Source organism: Osmia lignaria, chromosome 2 (genome assembly GCF_051020975.1).
Source record: "Osmia lignaria lignaria isolate PbOS001 chromosome 2, iyOsmLign1, whole genome shotgun sequence".
In the NCBI taxonomy this organism is placed as follows: Eukaryota; Metazoa; Arthropoda; class Insecta; order Hymenoptera; family Megachilidae; genus Osmia; species Osmia lignaria.
In genome coordinates this window covers 8,376,507-8,398,852 of record NC_135033.1, presented here as the reverse complement: position 1 = coordinate 8,398,852, position 22,346 = coordinate 8,376,507, and the positions used below count along the sequence as shown (strand labels likewise).

At 45.0% G+C, this 22,346-nt stretch overlaps 3 protein-coding genes across 3 annotated transcripts; 1 reads left to right on the top strand and 2 right to left on the bottom strand.

Moving 5' to 3' along the window:
• Nucleotides 1-674: 674 nt before the first annotated feature.
• LOC117606871 (uncharacterized) lies at nucleotides 675-21,293 on the top strand. The gene is given in 23 exon segments (XM_034329859.2): nucleotides 675-923; nucleotides 7,707-8,204; nucleotides 8,681-9,118; nucleotides 9,394-9,797; nucleotides 9,889-10,473; nucleotides 10,551-10,965; nucleotides 11,046-11,893; nucleotides 11,963-12,132; nucleotides 12,202-12,418; nucleotides 13,085-13,144; nucleotides 16,106-16,205; nucleotides 16,287-16,415; nucleotides 16,495-16,661; nucleotides 16,730-16,883; nucleotides 16,966-17,371; nucleotides 17,455-17,731; nucleotides 17,801-17,982; nucleotides 18,201-18,654; nucleotides 18,729-18,921; nucleotides 18,987-19,132; nucleotides 19,194-19,317; nucleotides 19,400-19,762; nucleotides 19,829-21,293. Coding segments are annotated over 22 exon segments (6,690 nt in total). The 5' UTR covers nucleotides 675-923; nucleotides 7,707-8,054; the 3' UTR covers nucleotides 20,537-21,293.
• Nucleotides 13,924-15,598, bottom strand: LOC117606868 (CXXC motif containing zinc binding protein). The gene has a single exon (XM_034329855.2). It carries the CDS (start codon nucleotides 15,312-15,314, stop codon nucleotides 14,805-14,807), a length of 510 nt encoding a protein of 169 aa, XP_034185746.1. The 5' UTR covers nucleotides 15,315-15,598; the 3' UTR covers nucleotides 13,924-14,804.
• Obp11 (odorant binding protein 11) lies at nucleotides 20,673-21,615 on the bottom strand. Its single transcript, XM_034329858.2, has 6 exons — nucleotides 21,476-21,615; nucleotides 21,331-21,406; nucleotides 21,176-21,264; nucleotides 20,999-21,101; nucleotides 20,835-20,899; nucleotides 20,673-20,761 (listed from the first exon to the last, which is right to left on the bottom strand). The coding sequence occupies exons 1-6, from the start codon at nucleotides 21,548-21,550 to the stop codon at nucleotides 20,744-20,746; spliced, it is 426 nt and encodes a 141-aa protein (XP_034185749.1). The 5' UTR covers nucleotides 21,551-21,615; the 3' UTR covers nucleotides 20,673-20,743.
• Nucleotides 21,616-22,346: the final 731 nt, after the last annotated feature.

Sequence of the window (22,346 nt, the reverse complement as noted above, 5' to 3'; positions counted from 1 at the left end):
GGATCAAGCTACCCCACGTTGTCGAAGGGTGTCCCCGTTTAACCACCCTTTCAGGACCGTACCGAACAGTCTCCTCCTGTTAATCGGTATGACAAACTGCTCGATGAAAATCGGCAACCTTGATTCCATCGAAATCAACCCCAATTCTTAAAACAGATTCTCCTTTACGAAGTTTCTTTTTAATATCTCTCGAGAATTATAAACGATGGGGGAACCTTACGATCTCTGTCGTTCGGTCGATTTACGTAATTTTTCTTCCCTTTGTTTCCTCCTCGAGGATCATTACAAGCGCTATAAACGATAACGGTATCGGACATCGAACCCGATTCGTTGGAAGGCAAGAACGATTAATAACGCTCGCTTGTTCGGACAAATAACAAACGTTTAAATCAGTCTGGACGTTCCGCTGGTGGCTCTCAAAGAACAATGGAAAAACTCGTTCGGAATTCTGCGGAGTACTATTCGAAGGAAAGGGCAAAAATCCGGTAATTGAACGCAACGTAGTCCCACGGCGATGGGTATGGCCGTTCGTGTCGATATTCTCTAGGGATGCGTCGTATCGACGGAACAGAGAGCCGGGGATAGAAGAGGATAGAGCCAGGTTCGAAGCGGGGGAGGAACCCCTTTCGACTACGGCCCTGCAACGTGCCCGCCCAATAAGGGTGCGTAGTAGGCGCTCAGTCTCGCTCGGACACTCGGTAAGGTAGGACGTTTCGCTCGCGCTCCTTTCAACTGTCGCGTGCCGGTCGCATCGTGCTCTCGGGATCCACCGTGCATTTGATTTCTCTTCTCGAAGGATTCGCTTCTAAATCGAATCGAAACACGGGGATAATTCAAGAAAATAAATTTGTGATAATTGTGTGCCGCTTGTGTGAAAACCACAGATCGTAACCGATGGGGGATGACGTTCGATGGAAAACGAGGTAAGGATTCGTTTTCATCTCATTGCTGTCTAAAGTACACGGAAACCAGGAAAAGTATTGTATTTGTAGTCTCTAATGAACGATTCAAATTTCAACGGAATTTGTCGTTCCAGCATCGTGGGTAGGCTCGATTCTCTCTTCGCTCTCACGGACACACACGATGCGACGCGACGCATCCATGCGTCTCGTGTCCACCACGCGAAACCAATTCGCGATCGAGTTGCAGCTCCGTGGCTCTTCCAAGAGTCGCCGATAATAGCCGAGTAATCGTACGACGAAACCGATACCGTTCTCGGACGCTGTAGATAGGGTACTTGGAAATAATCGTGTCGTAACCGTAATGCGAGTCGTTGCGAACCGCGTTACCCTCTCGATCGTTCTCGCGAAAGAGAAGAAAGAAAAATTCCAACAAATAAGAAACTCCATTTTGTTCGGGATCGTTATGACGTTTGGGCGAACCGGCCGTTATCGTTACATAACCTATAAGTTGACCCGACGGACGAGCTCGGTAAGCTTCTCGCTAGGGCAAAAAGCATGTCGTTGGTCCGGATGGTCGCCACGTTTCTTCCAGACGGACAGCTTTCGAGCTATTTAAACCGCGGGCCAATAAAACGTGAACCGCGGTGCGAGTTTGTCGCGCGATCGTTTCATAGAGAGAAGCGAAAATAGATTTGTCGCTCGAGTCGATATTGCGAACGCAGCTTTCGGATGGTGTCATAGGCGAAGGAAAATCCTTCGGGTGCATCGGCACGAGCATGGGAATCGTTTTAAGCGTAACAGCTATTCGTCTTCTTCACGCTACCAGCCACTTCCGCCTCCGGTCATCGGATACTCTGTTGGACGGTTTCTAGATGCATACTTAGCCGTGCATCGCGCGACACGCCTCGAGATTTCGCACGATATTTACTTTAAACAAGAAGTCCCTGCGGAAGCTGCACGAGGAAGGTCGATCTTATCGGAGATATGAGATCGACGCGATAGGGCACTCTACTCGCAGCGGGGGGGGAGGGGGATGTTTGTTTGAAAAATATGGCTGCAGAAGCTCGGAAATTGAGCGACGACGCATCGGTGCTCGAAGTTTCCACAGGGAAGAGTTAAGCGAGCGTCGGTCCGACCGAATCACCGCATTGCGGCTCTTCCGGCCTCGCTAACGAGCCAGTATTTTTGAAGGGGCACGCTCGAAAAGCGTGCGGGTGTAATCGAGCCGCGATGAAAAGTAGAAGACGTATCGAGGTGATGTCGAAAGCCGGGGATGAACGGTCGATCAAGATTCGGGAGCGTGGAACCGGAAAGGAGTTGACGCTTCGCGCTTGATTTAACCCTTTCAGTTCGAATGTTGTCTCGGAAGACGGGCCTAAATTTCCTCCTTTTGTCATTAATTATTAATTCCCAATTGAAAAGAGATCTGTACACAAAATGCCCTGAAATGCCCTGAACGTTTGAAGGGCAGCCATAAGAGCGTTTGCCTTGGGCCACGCGGAGAATAGAAATCGCGTCGGTCTCGCTGTCAGAGGGTCGACTGAAACCCCTGACTCCGGTTGGGACTAGTTCTCGTGGTGCACTTTGTTCCGAGGACTCGCACTTCTGCTTCTACTTTCTACTTTTACCCGTGCTCTCGTCCAGGCAGCGAAAGGCGCGCGAAGGGAGGAAAATGGAAACGGCAGACCTTCTCACGACGAGGACTCGGCAAAAACATTTCTCTCCTCGCCCTCTTTATCATTCTGTTCGTACCTCCTCTCGCCCATTCCGCTTCGAAACTGCGAGACACTCGCGATTCATCGTTTCCATCTCCGATTCGAACCTTTCTTCCCGAGTTTCGCTTGAAATTTCATCTCCTCGACGGGTGCATATCGGTGGAATGGAAATACGTGACCGATCGGATCGTTGAATGTTTTCTCTGGAACGGAATGATGCGTTTGAAGAAAGAATGCTTTATTATGTAAACGCATCGTTGGCCTTTGTATGCGTTTCATTCCAGCGACGAGTCAATTTCTCTTTCTCGGTTAACAGCCATCCAAGCTGTCCAGGAATGTTCTCTTTATCCTTTTAAGACTCGATAGACCGACTAGTAGAAAACTAGACGAAGAGAATAGAGCCTGGATTCCCGAGCTGTGGGTCGCTGTAGTCATCTTTTTTAACATTCTAGTACCCGATGATGTTAACATAGATTTTTAGCAAATGAAAGGAAAACGAAGGTCGAGATTCCCAAGTTGTTAGAAAAGGAAATCGCAACTCGGGGGAAAAAGGTTGGGAAACACTGGTTGCTGGAAAAACTTGTTCCTTCGTTAGTCGACCAGTTTCCGCTTTTGCGGAGCCGCCGAGAGACGGTTTTCGCAGAAATTGTTGCTGGATAAGGTGGCTAGCTTTCGTGTTAGACATCCACTTACTTGTAAAAGTTGCGGCAGATCGTTCTCTATGAAACGAACCAGCCACTTTTCCCCGAGGTACCTGGCAAATTTCCATTCGAACGGACGCCTCTGCCCCGCAGCCGTGAATTCTCACGGTTCATCGACTTTTTCGATACTTTCTTACCTTCCGCGCGATCTCTTTGTCCGCGACGAGACGCGGCGATCGACATTTTTCTCCATTCTTCTCGTCTATCGCGAAACGCCTTCGATTTATCACCGATATAACACCGGTGGCTACGAAGAGGATATCCACGGAACGCGTGACCGCGCTTTACGTTCGCTCCGGGGCAGCTGCGAGAGGCGCCGCGGATTATTTTTGGTCAGGAGGATCCGAGGGGTGGCTCGTTCGAATTAGTCGTTTCGAGGGAGGGTGCGTCGACAACTGGAGCAAAGGGGACGCCATTTTTGCCGTTTCTCCCATCGGACGTATTCCGCTTAATGTTTCATTTGCATTCACGTACCCGTCTCGCGCCACCTGGAAAGGTGGCCTCGTTATCGAAATCGAATAAAACACGCGGCGAACGATTCTCTCTGCTGCCAGACTGACAATCACCGTGCAGGGATACAACGACTAACTCGTCTCCCCTGTGAATTCGTGTGTTTGGCCGTGGGCCAAACACCCGTTCCAACATCTTTTGCGTACTTTGAATACGCCACGCGCTGTCACGCGTACGACTAGCGGGCAGATGGGGCGAAAAGTACGCGCGTCGAACGGGAAATTGTACTTATTTAATTTATTGACCGCGAACGGGACGCCCCTAGAAATTTTCTCCTGAAATATCTCTTTATACGTACACTCATTCGTAATTCCATCGATTTTGTGCAATAGACCCACCCCGTTTGCCTTTACGCACCCCCGTTGCGTTAGGGATCCGCCTACGCGTTTTCGTGTTTGCTTAATGACTGATTCCCCTTTCGAAATCTAAGACTCACCGACGTACAAATTGCTCGAAATTTCGTTTATTTTTTATAGTTATCTTGTCCAAAACGAGAGACACTCTCTCCCTGTTTAGCATACCGCACGTGGATCATCCAAGCGTATAAGAGCATCGATTCCAAAACGAAACTGTGTCGAGGACGCGAGCCCCTTTTGCTTCTTTCATTTACTTAGACAGCTACCGCGTAAAGAAAGCGTACAACTCGTTGTACAATTTTCACTCTCTTTCCCTCTGGTAGCAGACAATTTGTCCGTTACCAAGTAACCGGGCGTAAGCGAAGAGAAACTAGTTCCTTTGACGAACAACCGTCTATAGTACTTTCTTCTTGATGGTACACGACACTCTCGCGTCCTCCTACGCCGCTATTCAGCTCAAACTAATTCTGCTTTGTTTAGAGAAGCGTGCTAATAGGATTAAATCGAAGCAGCCGCGACGCGACGCGGTTCTTCTATCTGCATTCGCGCATCCGCGAGCCTCCTTGCTTTTATAAACGAAGAAGAGCGACGGTAATGAAATTTTGATTTGAAATTGAGACAACTTATCCAAAATTCGACTGGTGCAGCCTTCGAAAATAGCCTACCTCAGACTCGATTAATTAAGGTCTATGCACCGGTGACCGCGTAACCCTGGAATTGCATAATTTTGGCAATCGTCCAAAACGAATCTGCCGGGACGTAATGTATAAACGTCTCGAGGACCGTGACCGTTCGCTCGTTTACCGAATCCATTCTTATCCATCGTCCCACGAGCACCTATGCTTTCCAGGAAAAATTAACGCAAACGCGATACAACTCTTTTTACCGACGACTGAAAGCCAACGACTGCGTAAAAGCAAAAGAAATCTCGTCAAAGGGGTTGGCAGTAGAGTGCGTGTGTAACGTTTTTTTCGAATTCGCCCTTTACAACTTTTCAGGCATCGCAAACGGTGCGGGACGAAAAACAGACGATAGCGGGATTCGAGTAAGCGCAGAAGAGTCGGGGGATCGGCAATTTTTAATTACTCCGGTCGATCACGCGCCAGAGCAAATAGTATTTCTGTCGCGCGATTTCCGATATCCGCGTTTCCTCTCGACTCGACTCGGCTCCTCTCGTCTCGTCTCGTCGCGTGCAATTAACGTCCGCGCGAGCCGACGGTGAAATTGTCACCGTCCGACTGTATCGAAGCAACGAAATTAACGAAAATGTAAATCGAGCCGGGGGCTGAACGTTTACCGAACGGACCTGCACGTTTTCCACCCCTCGTCAAATTGAAACGTCGCGCCCAAGGATCCCGGACCGGTGTCGATCCGTGAAATAAAAAATCAAACGTTTCCCTTTTCCGAAGTTGCATCGCGCGCTAGCTTATGTATCACTGACTGCCTCCAGCGATTTCACGCTTTCGATCCCATGAAACTGCTGAAAGCAAAATTTTTCCCTTTTGCTTTTTGTCACTATAATTTAAACGCATGGCGACAGCTATGCAACTATGCTAGTCGTCGTTGAGAATGCAGTACCAGGTGTTTATCGCTTCTAGCTTTTGCACCTCCTCGCAAGGTTGCTGAGAAGGGAAAACGCTTCGAGGAAACTCGGGTGCCAGAGAGGGAGGATTTACCGCGATTTCAAGGAATAATATTATAAGGAAATTATACGCGAATTTTCTTTGTTCAACAACTTTTTATTCCGTCGCATAATTTCATTTTAATTACCGGTGTATTCGGCGTTATTCAAGGGCCAATTATAGCCCGTTAATTCGTCCTACGACTGGTGTCTGTTGCGAGAAAAATAATAGAAAAATGAGGGAAGTATCGCGTAACGATGGTTCGATGAAAAACACGGCCCGGAACGAAGGGCCTGTACCCGTGTATGCACCGCAGCGCAGCGGGACGCGTGAAGCGCAGCGATCGATCGTGATTCGCGAGGATCGAGGATAGATCGGGACGGACAGTGGAAAGGTATCGATCACTGAGGCTCGTAGATCCCGGGGGTTGGCTAGGGCGAGAGAGCTGGAAGGGTTGCCATGACGACCAACGTTACCCTGCCGTAGCAGGCCAGCCAGGGGTGCTCAATCGAACCCTTTCATCTTCCGTTAGCAGCTAGCCGCTCGCGCCTATCTTTCCTACCCTTCCTTTTCTCAACCCTTTTCTGCCTTGCCTCTTCCTCTGCCGCAGCCGTCCCGCGACTCGATCCGTTGCTTATCTCGATGCTTACCCTTTTTGTTCTCGGGGCCGAGGCTTGCCACCTCGTTCGCGAGAACGTCAGCCGACGTGACGCGTCGCGACGGGGATGTTCTCTGGATCACCGTGGACCAAACCTTCTCGACGACCTGTTGTCACTCGCGTCGCCGAAGCTTTCCATTTCCGACCAACGCCGTGATCGAATTACTTTTTCATTCGGTCGACGGGAAACTGAGAGAAGAGGTCGTAAATACGTTTGGTTCGATGATCGATAACGGACAGACTAGCGCGAACACGAATTCACGGGTAAAACCGGTGAACTTGGCTAATTGCAGATGATTTTTAAGAATTTGCGTCACCTAACTGCCGTGGGAAAAATAGGAAAGTAAAGTTGTCTTAGAGATATCCAGGTAGCTAGATAATCTTTGCCCACCCAGATACCTAGTGGGTAACCCAGTAATCAGGTATTCCACGTATTTGGTCCGAATCAATAGACTTAACCGTATCTAATCCATCTGCAACCATTGGGTAACGCGTCAAGCGTCGACGCTTGTACATATCTTCCTTGTTACTAAATAGCCATTGTATCGGCTTTCTTTCTTTTCATTTCGATTCTCGTTAGTTCGTCCGGTCGCCTTCGAACCTCGTCGTTTATAAAGTAGACAATGAAAAGACGGTCGTACAATGAGGAACAAACGCGAACCTTTCGATTCTTTCCCTCGGCTCGACGATTCTTTCGACAAATTTCCGCCAGGACGCTCTCGATCGCTGGATTCCCTGTTAATTAGCGTCTCGCGTACGTCGACGCTTTTCCCTTGTTCCCACGAAAATCTTTCCTTCTCGTCGTTTCCCTTTCTTCTTCCTCCCCCTTGCATAGTTTTTCCTTTTGAGCCTACCTGTCGCCACAGAGAAACACTTTCGCTCGCTCTCGGTGGAACGTCGATCAATGCCGACCTACGACCCTTCTCCCTTCTTTCGGATACGTTTCAAACGCGTTCCTCTTTGATTAATTATTTTTCCCGCTTTATAATCGTTCGTCCGGAACGATCGTCGCCGGAGATCAAACGCGAAATCAACGAACGGAGTAGGCTATTTTCAAGCTTCTTCCATGGAGGAGGGAATCGTTTGAGTTTCGCGAACGAACAACGCGTCACGAAGGAGCGCGAGGCGAAAAATCTTCTCCAAAGATAGGCGAGCGTGAGTCAGTCGGTGGAGAGTCTTACACGACACCGACGACTTCCTCCGCGATCGTCGGGCGAAACTACGATTTCTCTTCTGTTTCAGATTCGTTGGCTCGGATGGTCGAGGAATGGCGCGAGGAGGAGTTGAACGCGCGTCGGCTGACACGCTGACACGCTGACACGTTGACGAGTTGGCTGGCGAGATTCGAAGCTGCGGCACTCGAAGAGTAAAAAAAGGCAACGAGTTCTGAGCCGGTCGGTCCGCGCGCGAACCGAATCGATCGGTAACGAAATGGACGCGTGGCCGCGTATAGATCGCGGGGTTTGATCGGGAATCGAGCAAGAGGACTGGCAGCCTCTGGACGAACGAACGCGGAAAGTTCTTTCGCTCCGATCGGCTAATTCCGACTAAGGCAATCTTCGCCGAATCGTACGGCGAACATCGCTCAACATGTTCGGGACGAAATTTCGCACGTGGATGGAGGCACACATCGTGCGATCGAAAAAGAAGAAGGACAGGAAGAAGGGTGACAAGGGGTTCGATTCGAACTGCAACTCTCCCAGAAACTACGCCGGCAACAGATCTCCTGGATTGCATCAAGTCAGTATTTACCCTTTCGTTCCCGGCCGATGCGAACAGCAGATTTGTAAGAAAAAATTTGAGAACAGCGCGAAAATTACGCGCGGTACCTAGGTGTCTCGCGTCGACCTTTTCTCCGCGCAGCTTTTTTGCTCTGCCCTTAAAACGAGACGAGTCTGCGAGAATAAGGGTGAGAACAGGGAAAAGGAGGAGAAAGAAGAGGTACGGGCTGTGGAGAATTGGCTTCGTTGTTTCGTGACCGCTGAAAGAGCCGCTTTTCCTCTTCTTTCTCCTCTCTCCGACTAGCTCGTTTTCCTCTACCGGGCCCTGGCTATCCAATTAGACGAATACCGGCTGCCCTCTTCCACCCTTTATCTCTTACCGCCACTTGCCGCTACTTATTCGTCCCTGGCGACGAGCCTCGCTTCAATTTTACTCCGTACCTCGCTCGCTAAACGCGCGAAAACAAACATATCATACGAACGGACGTTTTGCAGGTTCATCCGGTGGATTCGCCGACGAAGAACGTGGACGGAATCCGGTTGCACGAAGGAAGCAGCAGCCGCAGCGGCACCGTCACCACCTCCTCGGCCACGTCCGCCGGCACGGCAAGCGTCAATCTATCCTCTCCGGAAAGCGCGTACAGCACCGGATACTCGACGGACGGTACCTCGCCTGGAACCAGTTATCCCCCCGAATATTACATCAACATCCGTACCGGAACTCATTATTTTCAAAGCAACGGCGTCCAAGGTACCGCGAACGCCAACGGCAGACCAAAGAGGCCGATCGACGCCGCGGATCAACCGCCTGCTGCACTAAACTCGAGACATGGGAAGTTCGACGACAGCGTCGAACCGTCCTTCTCCGCTAGTATGACCAGCAGAGACACCGATCACCCTTCGAGAGACCTTCGCACCAGCACCCCTAACGAGGCACGTCACGTCGATTTAACGCGACTTCGTTTCTTTTCCCAAGTTTCGTCAGGATTACTTCTGAAAATGGTAAGACGTTTTTGCGCCACTTTCAGAGGTGATGCTGTACTTTTTCGAAAGCCACCTTGCCTCTCTCTATCTCCTCCGATCGATCGTTCGCAAAAAAGGAGCGAAAAGAGGGACGCAGGCTGGCCAGGGCAACCGGAAACGATCGATCCGTCTCCCTTTTGAGCGGCGGAACAATCGCGAGTGATCGTTAACTTTGTTACAAACAGAGCAGCGAACGTCTGGGAAAGCAGAGACCGAAGCAGCAACAGCTAGCGCAATCACAGACGCAACAAGAGAGGTACCATCGACGGACCGAGTCGTTTTCAGCGGACTCGTCGAGAAGCAACCAAGCTGTACCCTCGTCTATACCACCGCCGCTGCTCTCGCCCACGGTCCAGTCGCCCCGGGAACGATCTCGAATTCGAACTAATCCGTGGCTTTCGGCCAACTCGTCCGGCTCCAGTAGCAACGGCTTCAAGTCCAGACTGAATCTGGACGATACCAGCAGCGGCTCTGGCTTGAAATTAACCGAATCTTCGGGTAGCGCCAGCGACGTGAACGTAAACAGCGCGAAAGAGAGTCTCGCAAGAAGAGATCTGAAGCAAGAGAGCCTCAGCGCTGGAAGAAGTCCGTTAGTGTCGTTGAAATACCCTCGAACATCCTTTCTTCTCTACTTGCTTATTTATTTTCGCGTTTCTTTAAAGTCTTCTTCTTTGTAACAGGATAAATCATAATTGGAGAATAGCGTCCGGGCTGGAGATTCGTCCAAAGATATCTCTGTCGGTGCAACGGCGAAGCAGCAGCAGCAGTCGCAGTAGCAGCAGTAGCGGCAGCAACGGAAGTAGCGGTAGCAACAACAACCATAGCGGTAGCAGTAACGATAACGGCAACGGTAACGGCTCGTCCGGTTCGTCGGTGACGCGAAGCGTCAGATCGTCCGAGGACGATATCACGTTGAACGAGATGATGGGGAAATTCGACGAGAGTTACGTGTACGAGAAAGAGACGGACATATTATCCGACAGCGACCCGACCGACTGCGAGGATTACATCGACTCGCTGTCGGACGCGGACGCCGCGCGAGACGCCGGCGACGAGAACGATCCGTTGGAAAACGACGATTTCGATTATATCGATAACGGCTCCTCGTTCCTCGATCTCGACAATCTTGACTGTTCCGCGCCCTTTACCAATACCGGCCATTGTACCTACTTTGCGTTCACCGGTGAACCCGCTCGACGGAGCAGCAAATTGCGGGAGTCGTTGATGAGACGCAGAAACAGGGACGATGCGACGATGCTTCAAAGGTGAGGCAGATCAATTACTCCTTTTTTTTTTTTTTAGCGAGGTTGAACGATCGATACAACGTGGTTACTGTTTTTAGGTCGATCAGTGTGAAAAATAGCGCCAAGAGGCAAAGCGCGCGATACAAGAAGGTGGACGAGAAACAACAGGGCGAAAAACGCAAGAAGAGAATTTCTCAGCGTCGTAAATCGAACATGGAGAAACGGGACGTTGGCCGTGGCGGTAACGAGGAAATTGGCGAAGGCGACGACGATGACGACGAGGACGAAGAGGAGACGGCGAATCTGAACCGCGTGCTGGTGGAGAGAATGCTGTTGAAGAATTCGGGCTTCAATCAGGGTAGCAGAAGCGTCGGTGGCACGCCGATCTGTCTTCGTCGCCGGAAACACGACGTCAACAAGAATCTGTCGCCTATGAGATCGAACGACGAACGATCGGTTGCTCGAATCACCGGCCTCGATAGCGAGGAGATCGTCAAAAGACGTTCCAATTCTGTAAATATGCGAAAAGCGCTAACTTCATTGTTATTCTTAACTGTTCTTGTAATCCTATTGTAATTCTCCCCTATTCATAGGTGAGTTACGTGAATGGTAACATCGTGAGGCGACGAATAGGCGGCAATGCTTACATGACCACGTTCGCTTCGGAGATCGCTTTGATGGAGGCGGACAAGGAAGCGGATAAAAAGTACCGTGAGCTGATCCTCGAGGCGGAGAATATCTTGGTGAACATGCAGAAGAATCAACACAGCGTACCGATAGTTCCATCGCCTTCTCGTAAATTTCACAACGGCCTTGCAAACAAACGCGTCGAGCTGATTAAAAACACCGAATTGAATATCGAGCTTGCTCTGTCGAAGAGCAGGAACTCCCAACCAGAGTTACAAAGCGGTAGCATCAAAGATATAGAGCACACCAGTCCCAAGAGACAATTTCTTCCGTCTAATTCCCCGATGCGTCGACTGGTAGAGCGAAACACGTCTCCCGTCACCGGATTCCACTTGAATGACAACCCTTACAATAGACAGGACGCAACGGTGCCGATTAAATGTTCGCCAGACTCTCCGCTTCCCTCGAGAAGAACGTCGCCTGGACTTTCGCCTACTAACAGCCTTCTTCGCTATCCGAGGTCCAAAGTTTCCGAACAGCAGGACAATGAAGAACGTAACGTAGGAAGACGAGGAGCGACGCCTTTGAATTGCAATGGTATCCTTCGACCGGACCTCGAGGCACCTTTTGCGCGTTCTCAGGTTTGCATACAGAATAGAGCTCGCGCTATCTTGGCTCAGAGAGACCCCTCCGATTCGAATCGAGACTGTCGCGTCTCGAAATTGTCCGGTAAAGAGGAGGGTGTCACCTCGAGCTCGTCGGACTCTGAGGAGAAATGCGATGTTAGAAGAAGGGCACCTCTGATGACTTTCAGGTGACTTTTAACCCTTGCCGTATTTCTTTCAGAAATGAATAAACGTATTACTTTATGCTCTTTTAACAGGTCGATCGATATGGGCCCTATCAAAGAAGCTTCTTCCTATTGCCCGCAAAGCGAGCCGGTTAAAAGGAAAGTGTACGCTGGTAGCACTACTTACGATAGAATTCAAAAGACGTTGGGAGAACAGGTGGTGCTGAGAAATTCAGACGGCGACACTGCCACCGACGATACCGGTACGTAATCTCTTCAATTAATTAAGGATTTCCTTGCAATCTGTTAAACTGTTTGCTGTTCCACGATAGACGACTCAAGGCGATCTTTAAGGGAAAAAGTAGCTCGGTTGCGGCAGGAACGATTAACTGCAAACGCAAACGCTCAGGATTCGCAGATCTTCCAACACCAACTATCGCAATTGCGAAGACAGATGTTGATGCAAACCATCGAGGGTCTGAAACGAAGCCTCGAGGATCAATCAGCGACTCTGAAGCAAACTTGCTTGGAACCGGTGATGACCAACCGATTACCTTGAACCTCCTCGTTGAATTAGCGATCGAGGAACGTACAGCTTTGTTACGTGACGAAACAAGATGGCGAGGGGTTAACAAGGAGGTGGCGGGAAACGGTAATCGACTGGTACCCCAGTCCTCTTTCGGAAAACGGTTCGATTTTTATCCTCGAGGATAATCGATTGCTCTCCTTCTCCTTCTCTCCTCGTGTAACGTTGTAACCGAATTAATAATGTGATCTTCTCGAAAATCGAGACACCCGGGAATCAACGGTGCGCAGCATAGCTGAATCTCTACCTAAATCGTTTAGAAGGGAATCGATCTATTTTTCTGCCTGTCTACACGGTAAGAGACTCAAAATTCAGAATTTTAAATATTTTCTGAGTATCGTTCTCTCGCGATCTGTTCCCCGCTCTTCGTTCTTCCGTTCCTTTTCTTTCAACGACCAAGCAATCTGTTCGCGATCTATTCTCCTTAATTCGTTTATGAGACAAAATTAATTAGAATACCGCGTTGATCTTTCTCCTCTATCGAGTCGATTATCTATTTTCGTTGAAACGTTTGATAGCGTAGTTTTCCTTCGCATCGAGAATACACGCTTTACATCTCACGTATATCACATACTCGTAATGTTCCTATTTCTACTTGGTAATTCGTACTATCGAAAGAAGAGAGCCACGGTAAACGGACTAGGGGCAAATTTGTAGTCGATTTTGTCGGTGAAACGTAACGTTTCCCCGTTAGTATACCAAAGATAATAGTCTAGCACGGTAGCATTAGAGAGCCGTTTAGTTGAATCAGCTAAATACGCTAAATACGAGTTCGTACTATTAGACAGCTGTTGCTAGTATCGTTTTCCTTTCAGTTTCGTAGAGAAACATCGCGTTACGTGGAAAAATCGTCATCTTCCATTATAATACTCGTCAGAGTCGATCGCTGCGAAACTTTCATTTTTCTTTATCGTAAATCGTACGTAAAAACGTTACCAACGTTCTTTTCCTCCTTTTTTTCTATTTCTCTTTTGTTAACGAACGTTTCGCGGAAATTTCACTCTGACGTGATAGAATGAATACTTTGAAAAACACAGTGATATTTTTGCGAGAATAGACTGATAGTGTTATCGATATTATTGTTAGACGTAAGCGTTCAATGACGATTATTTACATGTGATTTATATGTTAAAAACAGTTCATCGAGAACGACGATTCGTAATACGCGCACGATATTTATGTTTGTGTTAGATGTGCTAGAGACACCGTAGTAAATGAAAATAATTAGAGGACAATAGTGGTAGAAAAAAAATACTAGTGCGCTAGTTAGCTAGCTGATTATTATCGAACTAAACAACTGTTTATATCTACAGCCGTTTTATGGAAACCATCATCCCTCTTTGTGATTTATTCGCTGGTTTCGTTGAAAACTGTGATTACAACTTGCATAGCCAGTTTTAAGAGTTATCGACGTAACTCGTGGAACGTTTTCGTGCCATCCATCACGGTGCACCGTGATTCGGATGAATTCTTTTTTTTTTTTTTTTTTTTATACTCAATGCCTGTACATATACTTAGTTTTTAATCGAATAGAGATCTACTTTTTTTTTTCTTTAAACGCTCCACGTAAACGATATGACGATTACTATAGTGTCATTACTACCGTTATTAATTACTATTATTCATATTATTATTATTACTATGATTTCTCATTACTTTAGCTGATTAAGTAGATCGAGACATTCCGAAGATGTAAATGAAGAGTTGTAGTCTTGCTTGAAATCTTCGATGACTCGTCGAATGGTTAGCGAATGAAACATTCAAACTGTTCCCCTGTTAACAAGCATTGCTAGTCATCTGGTTACATTTGTGCAGGGTATATGATCGACAGTTTCGAATTAACATTAACGGGACACGATATTGTTGCAAATTTTCTGTGTACTAAACCATTTACAAGATTAAATGGTCTTTTTTTATATGATTATGAATAAATTATATTACGTCGTTGGAAACATGCGTGTATCTGTTCTAGTTGTAGGGAATGCTACATGTAGACAGGCTTCCATAGTTTTATGTGTTCGTTTTTAAACGCTAGTAAAAATAGTGCGGTTTGTTGTGTTTATAGGAACTTGATGATTTTTACAGAATGCAAACAAAAAAATATGTATGCAAAGTAATTGTATTTTCAATGCTTTTACATTCATACAATTCTTATAAAGAAACAAAAGTAATTGCGATTAGATAGATACAGGTATCTACAAACACGCTTTAGTATATAGAATATGAACTGAAGCTATACAAAACATGAAACATGAAACATTACACAAGCAAATAGAAATGCAAACTTCCTAATTCTTACATACTAAATAGATACATTGCATCCAGTCTCTTAATCATAAAACATCGGTTTTAATGATTTAACGGTTTCATTCTTTCGAATCTGTACTCGATATCGTAAATGCCAACAGGCTGTTTAATTATATCACAGTAATCAACCCATTCTCCTTCGGATAAATCGACGTCCGTAAATTCTTTTCCATTGTCTACCGCTTTAGCAACCCATCCTGCTCTTGGCGAAAAATCGGAGGGTTCGAGGCCACGGCAATCGAATACAACGATCGTTTGAAATTTTTCTAGATGCTCATCGGTATCGTTTACGACAAACGGTTTTACAGAATCTTCCAAAATCGTCAAAGTGTTCTCACGATTACAGAGTTTACACTTGTTCACAAAATGATTTACTGCGTGTCCTTTTTGAGATGGAACGGTTTCGCTCAAAGACATGTAAACCCATTTTTCTGATTCCTCACGACAATTGCTGCAACAGACCTTCAGATACCATCTGAACTCTGGTCCCGCTGGTCTAAGTTCTTGTATATTCTCTAGCGTTACTTTTATTTGCAACGATATCTTCACCATTTTCCCAAAACTTTGTTTCCTTCTTATCCAATAATTACTTTTAATAATATTGTAATCAGTTGAGGTTATGTTACAGACCGTCAATTCGTACTCTCGCAAAATGATACACTTTCTACACAAACATACTCAAATTAGTGGCAACAGTTAACGATACCTGAACGTTCTCTGAACAAACGTGTATCGTTTTTGCAAACAATCAAACGTTATGAATTAATTTCAAAACGTATCTTTCACGTAAACAGCTAAGCAACATTTAAATCGTATAACGCATGCGCATGCACCGGAATAGTACATTTACTTCAATCGATAATGGAGAACGCGATTTTGTTAAAAAGGGGGACGGTAAAACAGGCAGGATTATTTTCATCTGGGGGTGTTAGGGACCCCCAAAATACTGACACTTAGAGGACGAAGACGTGTCCACTCAAACTCACAGGCTTTCGTTTATTAAAACTACGTGTCGCTGTGGTCGCGCAGCATGTAACACAAGTCATTTGATCATTGCCGTGAACACGTTATTCGCTGGCAGCGTGTATAAATGTTAGGAAAGAAAGATAAACATGAAACGAACAATATCTCTTAATTTATTTTATTTTTGCATGTTAATAGCGTATTGTAGCGCCGAAGATATTTTAGGCTGTGGTGGATTTTTAAAAAGTCATGCCGAGATTGATTTCTCAAAAGTTCAGATAAAATTGTGAGTAGTATAATCAGTTCCCTTTTACTGACAAATCACGTAACATGTTTAAATTAAACCTGTCAATAATGACTTAAATTTTTATTCATTTTAGATACACAAAAGCTGGTAGTCTTAAGGACTATACAGAGTGTGCTCCTAATAATGGTTATTATTTTCTTCCCTTATATGACAAGGGAGAATACATATTAAAGGTAACTGAAGTCTGACACCAGTCTATTCGATAAAGAAATAGATAATGAATAGTGATAGTATTATGTAATTCAATCAATTAGGTAGATCCACCCAAAGGATGGAGCTTTGAGCCTACAGAAATTTTATTGAATGTGGATGGAACCACAGATGCATGCAGTCAAGGCAAAGATATTAACTTTACTTTTAAAGGTTTCGGTATCACAGGCAGGGTAAATTAATTTTTATAATTGTTTTTGAAAAGATCATTTCCTAGCCTCTCCATATGATTAAGAATTTAATATACTTTAGGTTACCAGTTTAGGATCAGACTCTGGCCCTAAAGGTATTACTGTTACATTGTATAAAGAAGACAACTTACAAGTACCTGTTGGTACAACAGTTACTACAGAAGGTGGTATCTTTTATTTCACTCCATTACAACATGGAAAATATGTTCTTGTTGCATCTCATCCTGTGTAAGTTCCATGAATCCTTGAATCTAATTATACTATTAAAAATATCATCGTTTTAATTTTAATTTCAGCTGGATGATAAAAACGGGTACTGTCAAAGTAACAGTGCAAGAAGGCAACACAGAACTTCCAGATGGTAGTTTAGTAATTTACGGATATGACGTAAGTGGACGAGTTACCAGTGAAGAAGAAGCAGTAAGCGGCGTAACATTCCTTCTTTTCGGTGTAAGATTCCGATCCCTTCTCATATTTTTATTTATTTTAACACCCAAATCTAATCAGATCTAATCTACTAATTTCAATACAGAATGGTGTAGCTAAAAATTGTGCTACAACGCCCGTCAGTAAAGACCTAGAGCTTAAGAAACCTCTTTGTCACGTTGTATCGGACAAAACTGGTAAATTCGTGTTTCCAAGCTTGTCGCCCGGCGAATATAAACTTGTTCCTTATTACGCTGGTGCCCAAACTAAATTCGATGTACAACCATCCGAATTGTCATTCAAAGTGAGCCACAGTAGCGTGGTGTTACGTCAAGGATTCAAAGTAACTGGCTTCACTGTGAACGGTATCGTTCGTACCGCCATCGATGGAGATCCTTTAGCAGGAGCAAAGGTGTTACTCTCGCAAAAGGAAATCGCCACCACGGATAAAAACGGAAAATATGTATTGGATAATATGAAAGCTGGCCAATATACTCTCAAAGCTGAAAGCGGTATATACAGAATATTTTTCTAATTACTCATTTTTCTTATTCAAGCGGTTCATTTTGTATTTTGTATAATTTCCTATATACAGAAGACTTGATGTTCAATGAAGTATCAGTTAAGATCTCTCCCAGTTCTCCAGAACTTCCTGTTCTAATACCAGCAGCGTATAAAGTCTGTGGCAAAGTTACCCTTTCAGCAAAGGGAACTCTACACCATCGTAAAGTTTCCATACAGAATATCGCCGCTACGTTTAACAAAGAGATAGATACAGACCCTAGAACAGGAGAATTTTGCTTGTACCTCGCCCCCGACAGGTATCAGTTGAGCGTTGTCGTGAGTGCCGAAGAAAGAGCCGAAGGCCTCCAGTAAGTGGACTCTATTACTTCTTCTACCTGATCATCCAGCGATGTCTTCTGACCGACACAAATTCACAGATTTTTCCCACTGCAACAAACGATCGACGTGTCATCTCAACCGGTGCAGAACGTTAACTTTTTACAATTAAAAGCAACGCTAACAGGCACGGTGAAATGTTTAGCTGGAACCGATTGCAGTCAGGCTTCTGTCACGCTGAAGGTACTTGATGGGATTACGGTAAAAACGATTCAATCAAAGGGTAAGAATTTAGTTCATTTATGAACTTGCATTACTTAACGCTCCAATCTTATTTTCTGTCGGAGCTGTAATAACGAGCACTCGTGGATAGAATCGAAGTAACAATTTCATACGAAGTATAACAGATTATATTGCGCGTTCTCGTTGTTATGGCAATATTGTTCTATGAGTCTATTTGGTACTACTGTGTCGCCTGTGAAGTTGTTTTTTATCACACAGATGGCCGTTATCAGTTCACGGACGTGTTACCCGGTCATTACGAAGTCTTGATAGATAACGACATCTTTTGCTGGGAAAGTCCAAGTTACAGGATTTCAGTAACTTCGGAGCGAGCTGAATTACCACCCTTCCAACAGACTGGATTCTCCGTTACCTTCATATCTTCTCACGATACTATCGTCGAGTACTCGGAACCAAACGATCCAAAGGCAAAGAAATTAACTTTACCTTTAAGCAAAGGGAGTACGAAGCATTGCGTGTCCGAACCTGGAACGTACACGTTCGTCCCGAAAAGTTGTCACGTTTACGACAAAACTTCGTACACGTGGGACACCAATGCTCTTTCTCCAGTTATGTTGCATTCAACGGAACACAGTCACAAAGGAAGCATTTTAAGTGGTTCCTTGTCAGATGGAATTAAAGTGAAGATCGAAAATGCAGGAGACGTCATGACGTAAGCAAGCACCTGTTCAATTTCAGATGTTCTGAAAACACGTTAACATATTTTTCATAATCGTTAATGAACAGACTTGGACCATTAAAATCGGTGCGCCAGGAGGATGCGTATAAATACGAATTCGAGTTCAAGGCAAAGACAGACAACGTTTACGCTATAACACCCCTGTCGGACGTTCTTCTCTTTACTCCTCCGTCGTTGAAAGTATTAGGTGTGAATGACTGTCAGAATGACATCGCCACGTTTGTCGGTGACATGGGAAAGGTAATTTTATTTGTTGCAATCAATAGTCCAGTTCATCAGAATATAGAATATTGTCTATCGTACAGATCATTGCTGGTAGAGTCAATCCACCATTAGAAGGAGTTACCGTGCAAATATATGGAAACGATAAAAGTTTACCTATTCACACAATAGTTACGCAAAAGGATGGAATATACAGTGTTGGTCCTTTAGATGGGAAAATAGAATATAGGTATGCATACTCATTTTTTTTGCTTTTAAGATTTCTAATGTTCATAATTTCCTTTGATCAGTGTCACTGCAGAAAAGGAAGGTTTCGTGATAACAGGACCCGATTCCAACGGAATATTTTCAGCTCACAAGTTGGCTGAAATTATCGTACAGGTTTCTGATCAAGCAGACAATGCTTCGTTGCAGGTACGTTTTAAACCAAAACTCGAGGGTGAATGATTAGGAAAGAAACAATTGCTTTACTTTATTTATTATACTTCTAATACAGGGTGTTTTGTTATCCTTGTCTGGTGGACAAAGTTACCGAAAGAACAGCGTAACCGGCGAAGATGGAAAATTGATTTTCCACTCTCTCTCTCCCGGCGAATATTATCTAAGACCGATGATGAAGGAGTATCGTTTCGATCCTTCTTCGAAGATGATCAAAGTCGTGGAAGGTGCGACCGTGAAAGTGAATCTTTTCGGTAAAAGAGTCGCGTTCAGCGCGTACGGTTCCGTGACTTCTTTAAACGGAGAACCCGAAGCTGGTTTGTTGGTGGAAATTCAAGGTCAGGGAGATTGCGATCATCTTCAAGAAGAAGCGACCACCGAGGAAAATGGCAACTTTCGAATCAGGGGACTTCAGCCTACAGTAAGCGGTTTATTTTGTCTAAGCATCATTACCGATATCTAATCTTTGTTTCTTTCCAATGTCTAGTGTACTTACGTGTTCCGGCTGAAACCGAATGCAGAAGTTAATGCGCACATTCAGCGCACCAGTCCGGAGTCTATAACAATCAAAACCTCGACGGACATTAGGGGTCTTCGTTTGGTCGTGTTCCATCCGATACCACGAACCGACGTCTCGGTGCACGTTGTATCCGTGCAACCGGAGCACTATCGTACGTTAAAAGTAAAGCTCTGCAGAGAAGATATGCCCGATTCGCCTATACACACAGCTAAGTTAGAGGCTCAACAGTTTAGTAAGATCGGTAGCGCTTACAACGCTGGTTTTCTTGTTCATCTGCCGCCGTTGCAAGCAGACGGTAGAAAGTATTTTGTACAGTTGGAGTCTTCGTTGTCTCATACGTTACACAAGTACAGAACGGTGCCGTTTTATTTCGAAGCAAACTCGTCGTTCAAGTACGTGAAACTGACGTTCAACGCGGAACGGAAAGTAGATCAAAGCGACATGAATCAAACGTCCATAGTCGCGTTACCTTTTATCATGTTCGTTACAATCGCGTTCTTTAATCGCGAGAAACTGTGGTTATGGTTGAGCGCTTTGGTCGAAAGGTGGTCGAAACCGGCTCCGAGTACCAGAGCCCCGATGCAAGCGGTTCCTATCGACCCGAGAACCGACGACATCATCGTTGAACAAATAATGAACATTAACAAAAGGAAAACCAAACCGCGTAAAACGTGATCGGCATTTTATTGATTCGTCCTGATAAACAAACTAATGAACAATAGAATATTGTATCAGATTTTCGCGCCGTTTAAATGAATCGAATTATCGCCCGATTACAGAGGGTATCCACTTGGAATAAAACTACGACAAATGTGCTTTATAATCTACAATAGTTTTATTTCATTATATTTTCTAATTATACAAACTCGTCACGAGCAATCATTATGGTGCGATAAAAGCCTAAAAAAGAAAAGACAGGAACATATTTTTTTTTGGTAAAACGGAACATAGAAAATTAGATTATTTCACTTACTATGGGATTAACTTCGAACATGCACTTCATAAAATTAAAGGATTTCTCGCACTTGTCCTTTTTGGCTAAAAAAATTGATAACATTTTCAGTAAAAGTGTAACTGTTCATAATTAAAGAGTGTGCGTTCGCGTGCCTGTACGACGAGTCATATTAAAACACTTACAGCTATCGGTACAACTATCGATCATCTCGTCGGCTATTTCTCTGTAAACGTCCGGTATGATTTTTTTAATCATATTGTATTTTATGGTACCGTCATTGTCCATCTGAATCAGACAAGTTTCCTAGAGTGACTACTTTTCTATTTGATAAGCAAAGATGATTTATAATTATACTTTACCAATTTAAACTTTTCGAGGGCACATTTGAAGTAACATTTTAATCGTACGTCATTGGGAAAGTGTCCGTATTCAGTGTTTTCAACATCCTCTGGAATAATAAAAATTGTTACGTTGTAATTGTAAGATCTTTTGCATGATATGCTTATCTGCTTACCGAGCGTCGTTTGCGTTTCCGCGATACATTTCTTCCTCACGCCAGCGGTCATTTTTCGAAAATCGGCGGGATCAGCCTAGCTTGCGAACCGTTCAAATTGCGTATAAAAATGTTTGCGAGACAGTAGAGGAAATATTTCACTTACCGAGCCAGCATGAATTAAAATAATTCCCGAGGCGACGAGGCACGTTAAGAGCAGCCAAAGCTTCGATGCGTTCATGCTTCTTACCGATCAGTTTGCGCTTTGCCACGATCGAAAACGTCGATAGACTGTATCGCCGTCGGTGATTCAAGGGATTTATATGCACGCGACCTCAGGTAAATTGACCACGCGTTTAGTACCTCTTCGAATCAACGATTAATCAAAATTGTACTTTATGTCGCGCATTCCACTTATCTTACTCAGCTAAACGGCAATGAAAACGTTTTTTTTTTTTCGTTCAGGCATTGCTAATTACAGGAGTAAAAGACTTCCGATTCGAAGAGAACAGAAAATTTATCATAAATACAGGGGTAATAAATGTAAGAAAAATATAGAGTCGATTCGAAATTGAAGGAGGTTCGCGCGACAGGTGCAAAATACCGCTTAATTAACTCGCGTTCCTTATGCCACTATAATCTTCGTCTCGAAATCGCGTGCACCGTAATTGTAGACTCATTTCGTAAACGATGCAATGTTTATTCCAACGTAACAGACCCTAACATAGTCTAGAACTTGGTAGGAAATGTTAGAAGCGAAACCTGAGGTAGTTTGGGCGTTGGTCAGTTAAGCGTGTTATTCGTACAAAAGCCGTTCAATTTCCACGTGTCCTGGAGCACACGACCTCAATTGACAATTGGAGGGAGCAACATAGGATCGGAAATCGTGATCAACGTTGATGGTTGGATAGACAATCAGAGCTTCGCATCATTGACACCTCGATTCGCTCGTTTCTTTGTCCTCAATCTCTTGATATCGTACGCGGTCACGAGACCCCTTCGTCGTCCTCGATTACGTACTTATTTCACTGTACTTT

Coding starts and splice junctions, on each gene's coding strand:
- LOC117606868 (XM_034329855.2), bottom strand. CDS start 15,314: ATGGTGAAGATATCGTTGCAAATAAAAGTAACGCTAGAGAATATACAA.
- Obp11 (XM_034329858.2), bottom strand. CDS start 21,550: ATGAACGCATCGAAGCTTTGGCTGCTCTTAACGTGCCTCGTCGCCTCG. Junction 21,407..21,475: donor TTTTAATTCATGCTGGCTCG/GTAAGTGAAATA, acceptor TTCGCAAGCTAG/GCTGATCCCGCCGATTTTCG. Junction 21,102..21,175: donor CCCTCGAAAAGTTTAAATTG/GTAAAGTATAAT, acceptor TGTCTGATTCAG/ATGGACAATGACGGTACCAT.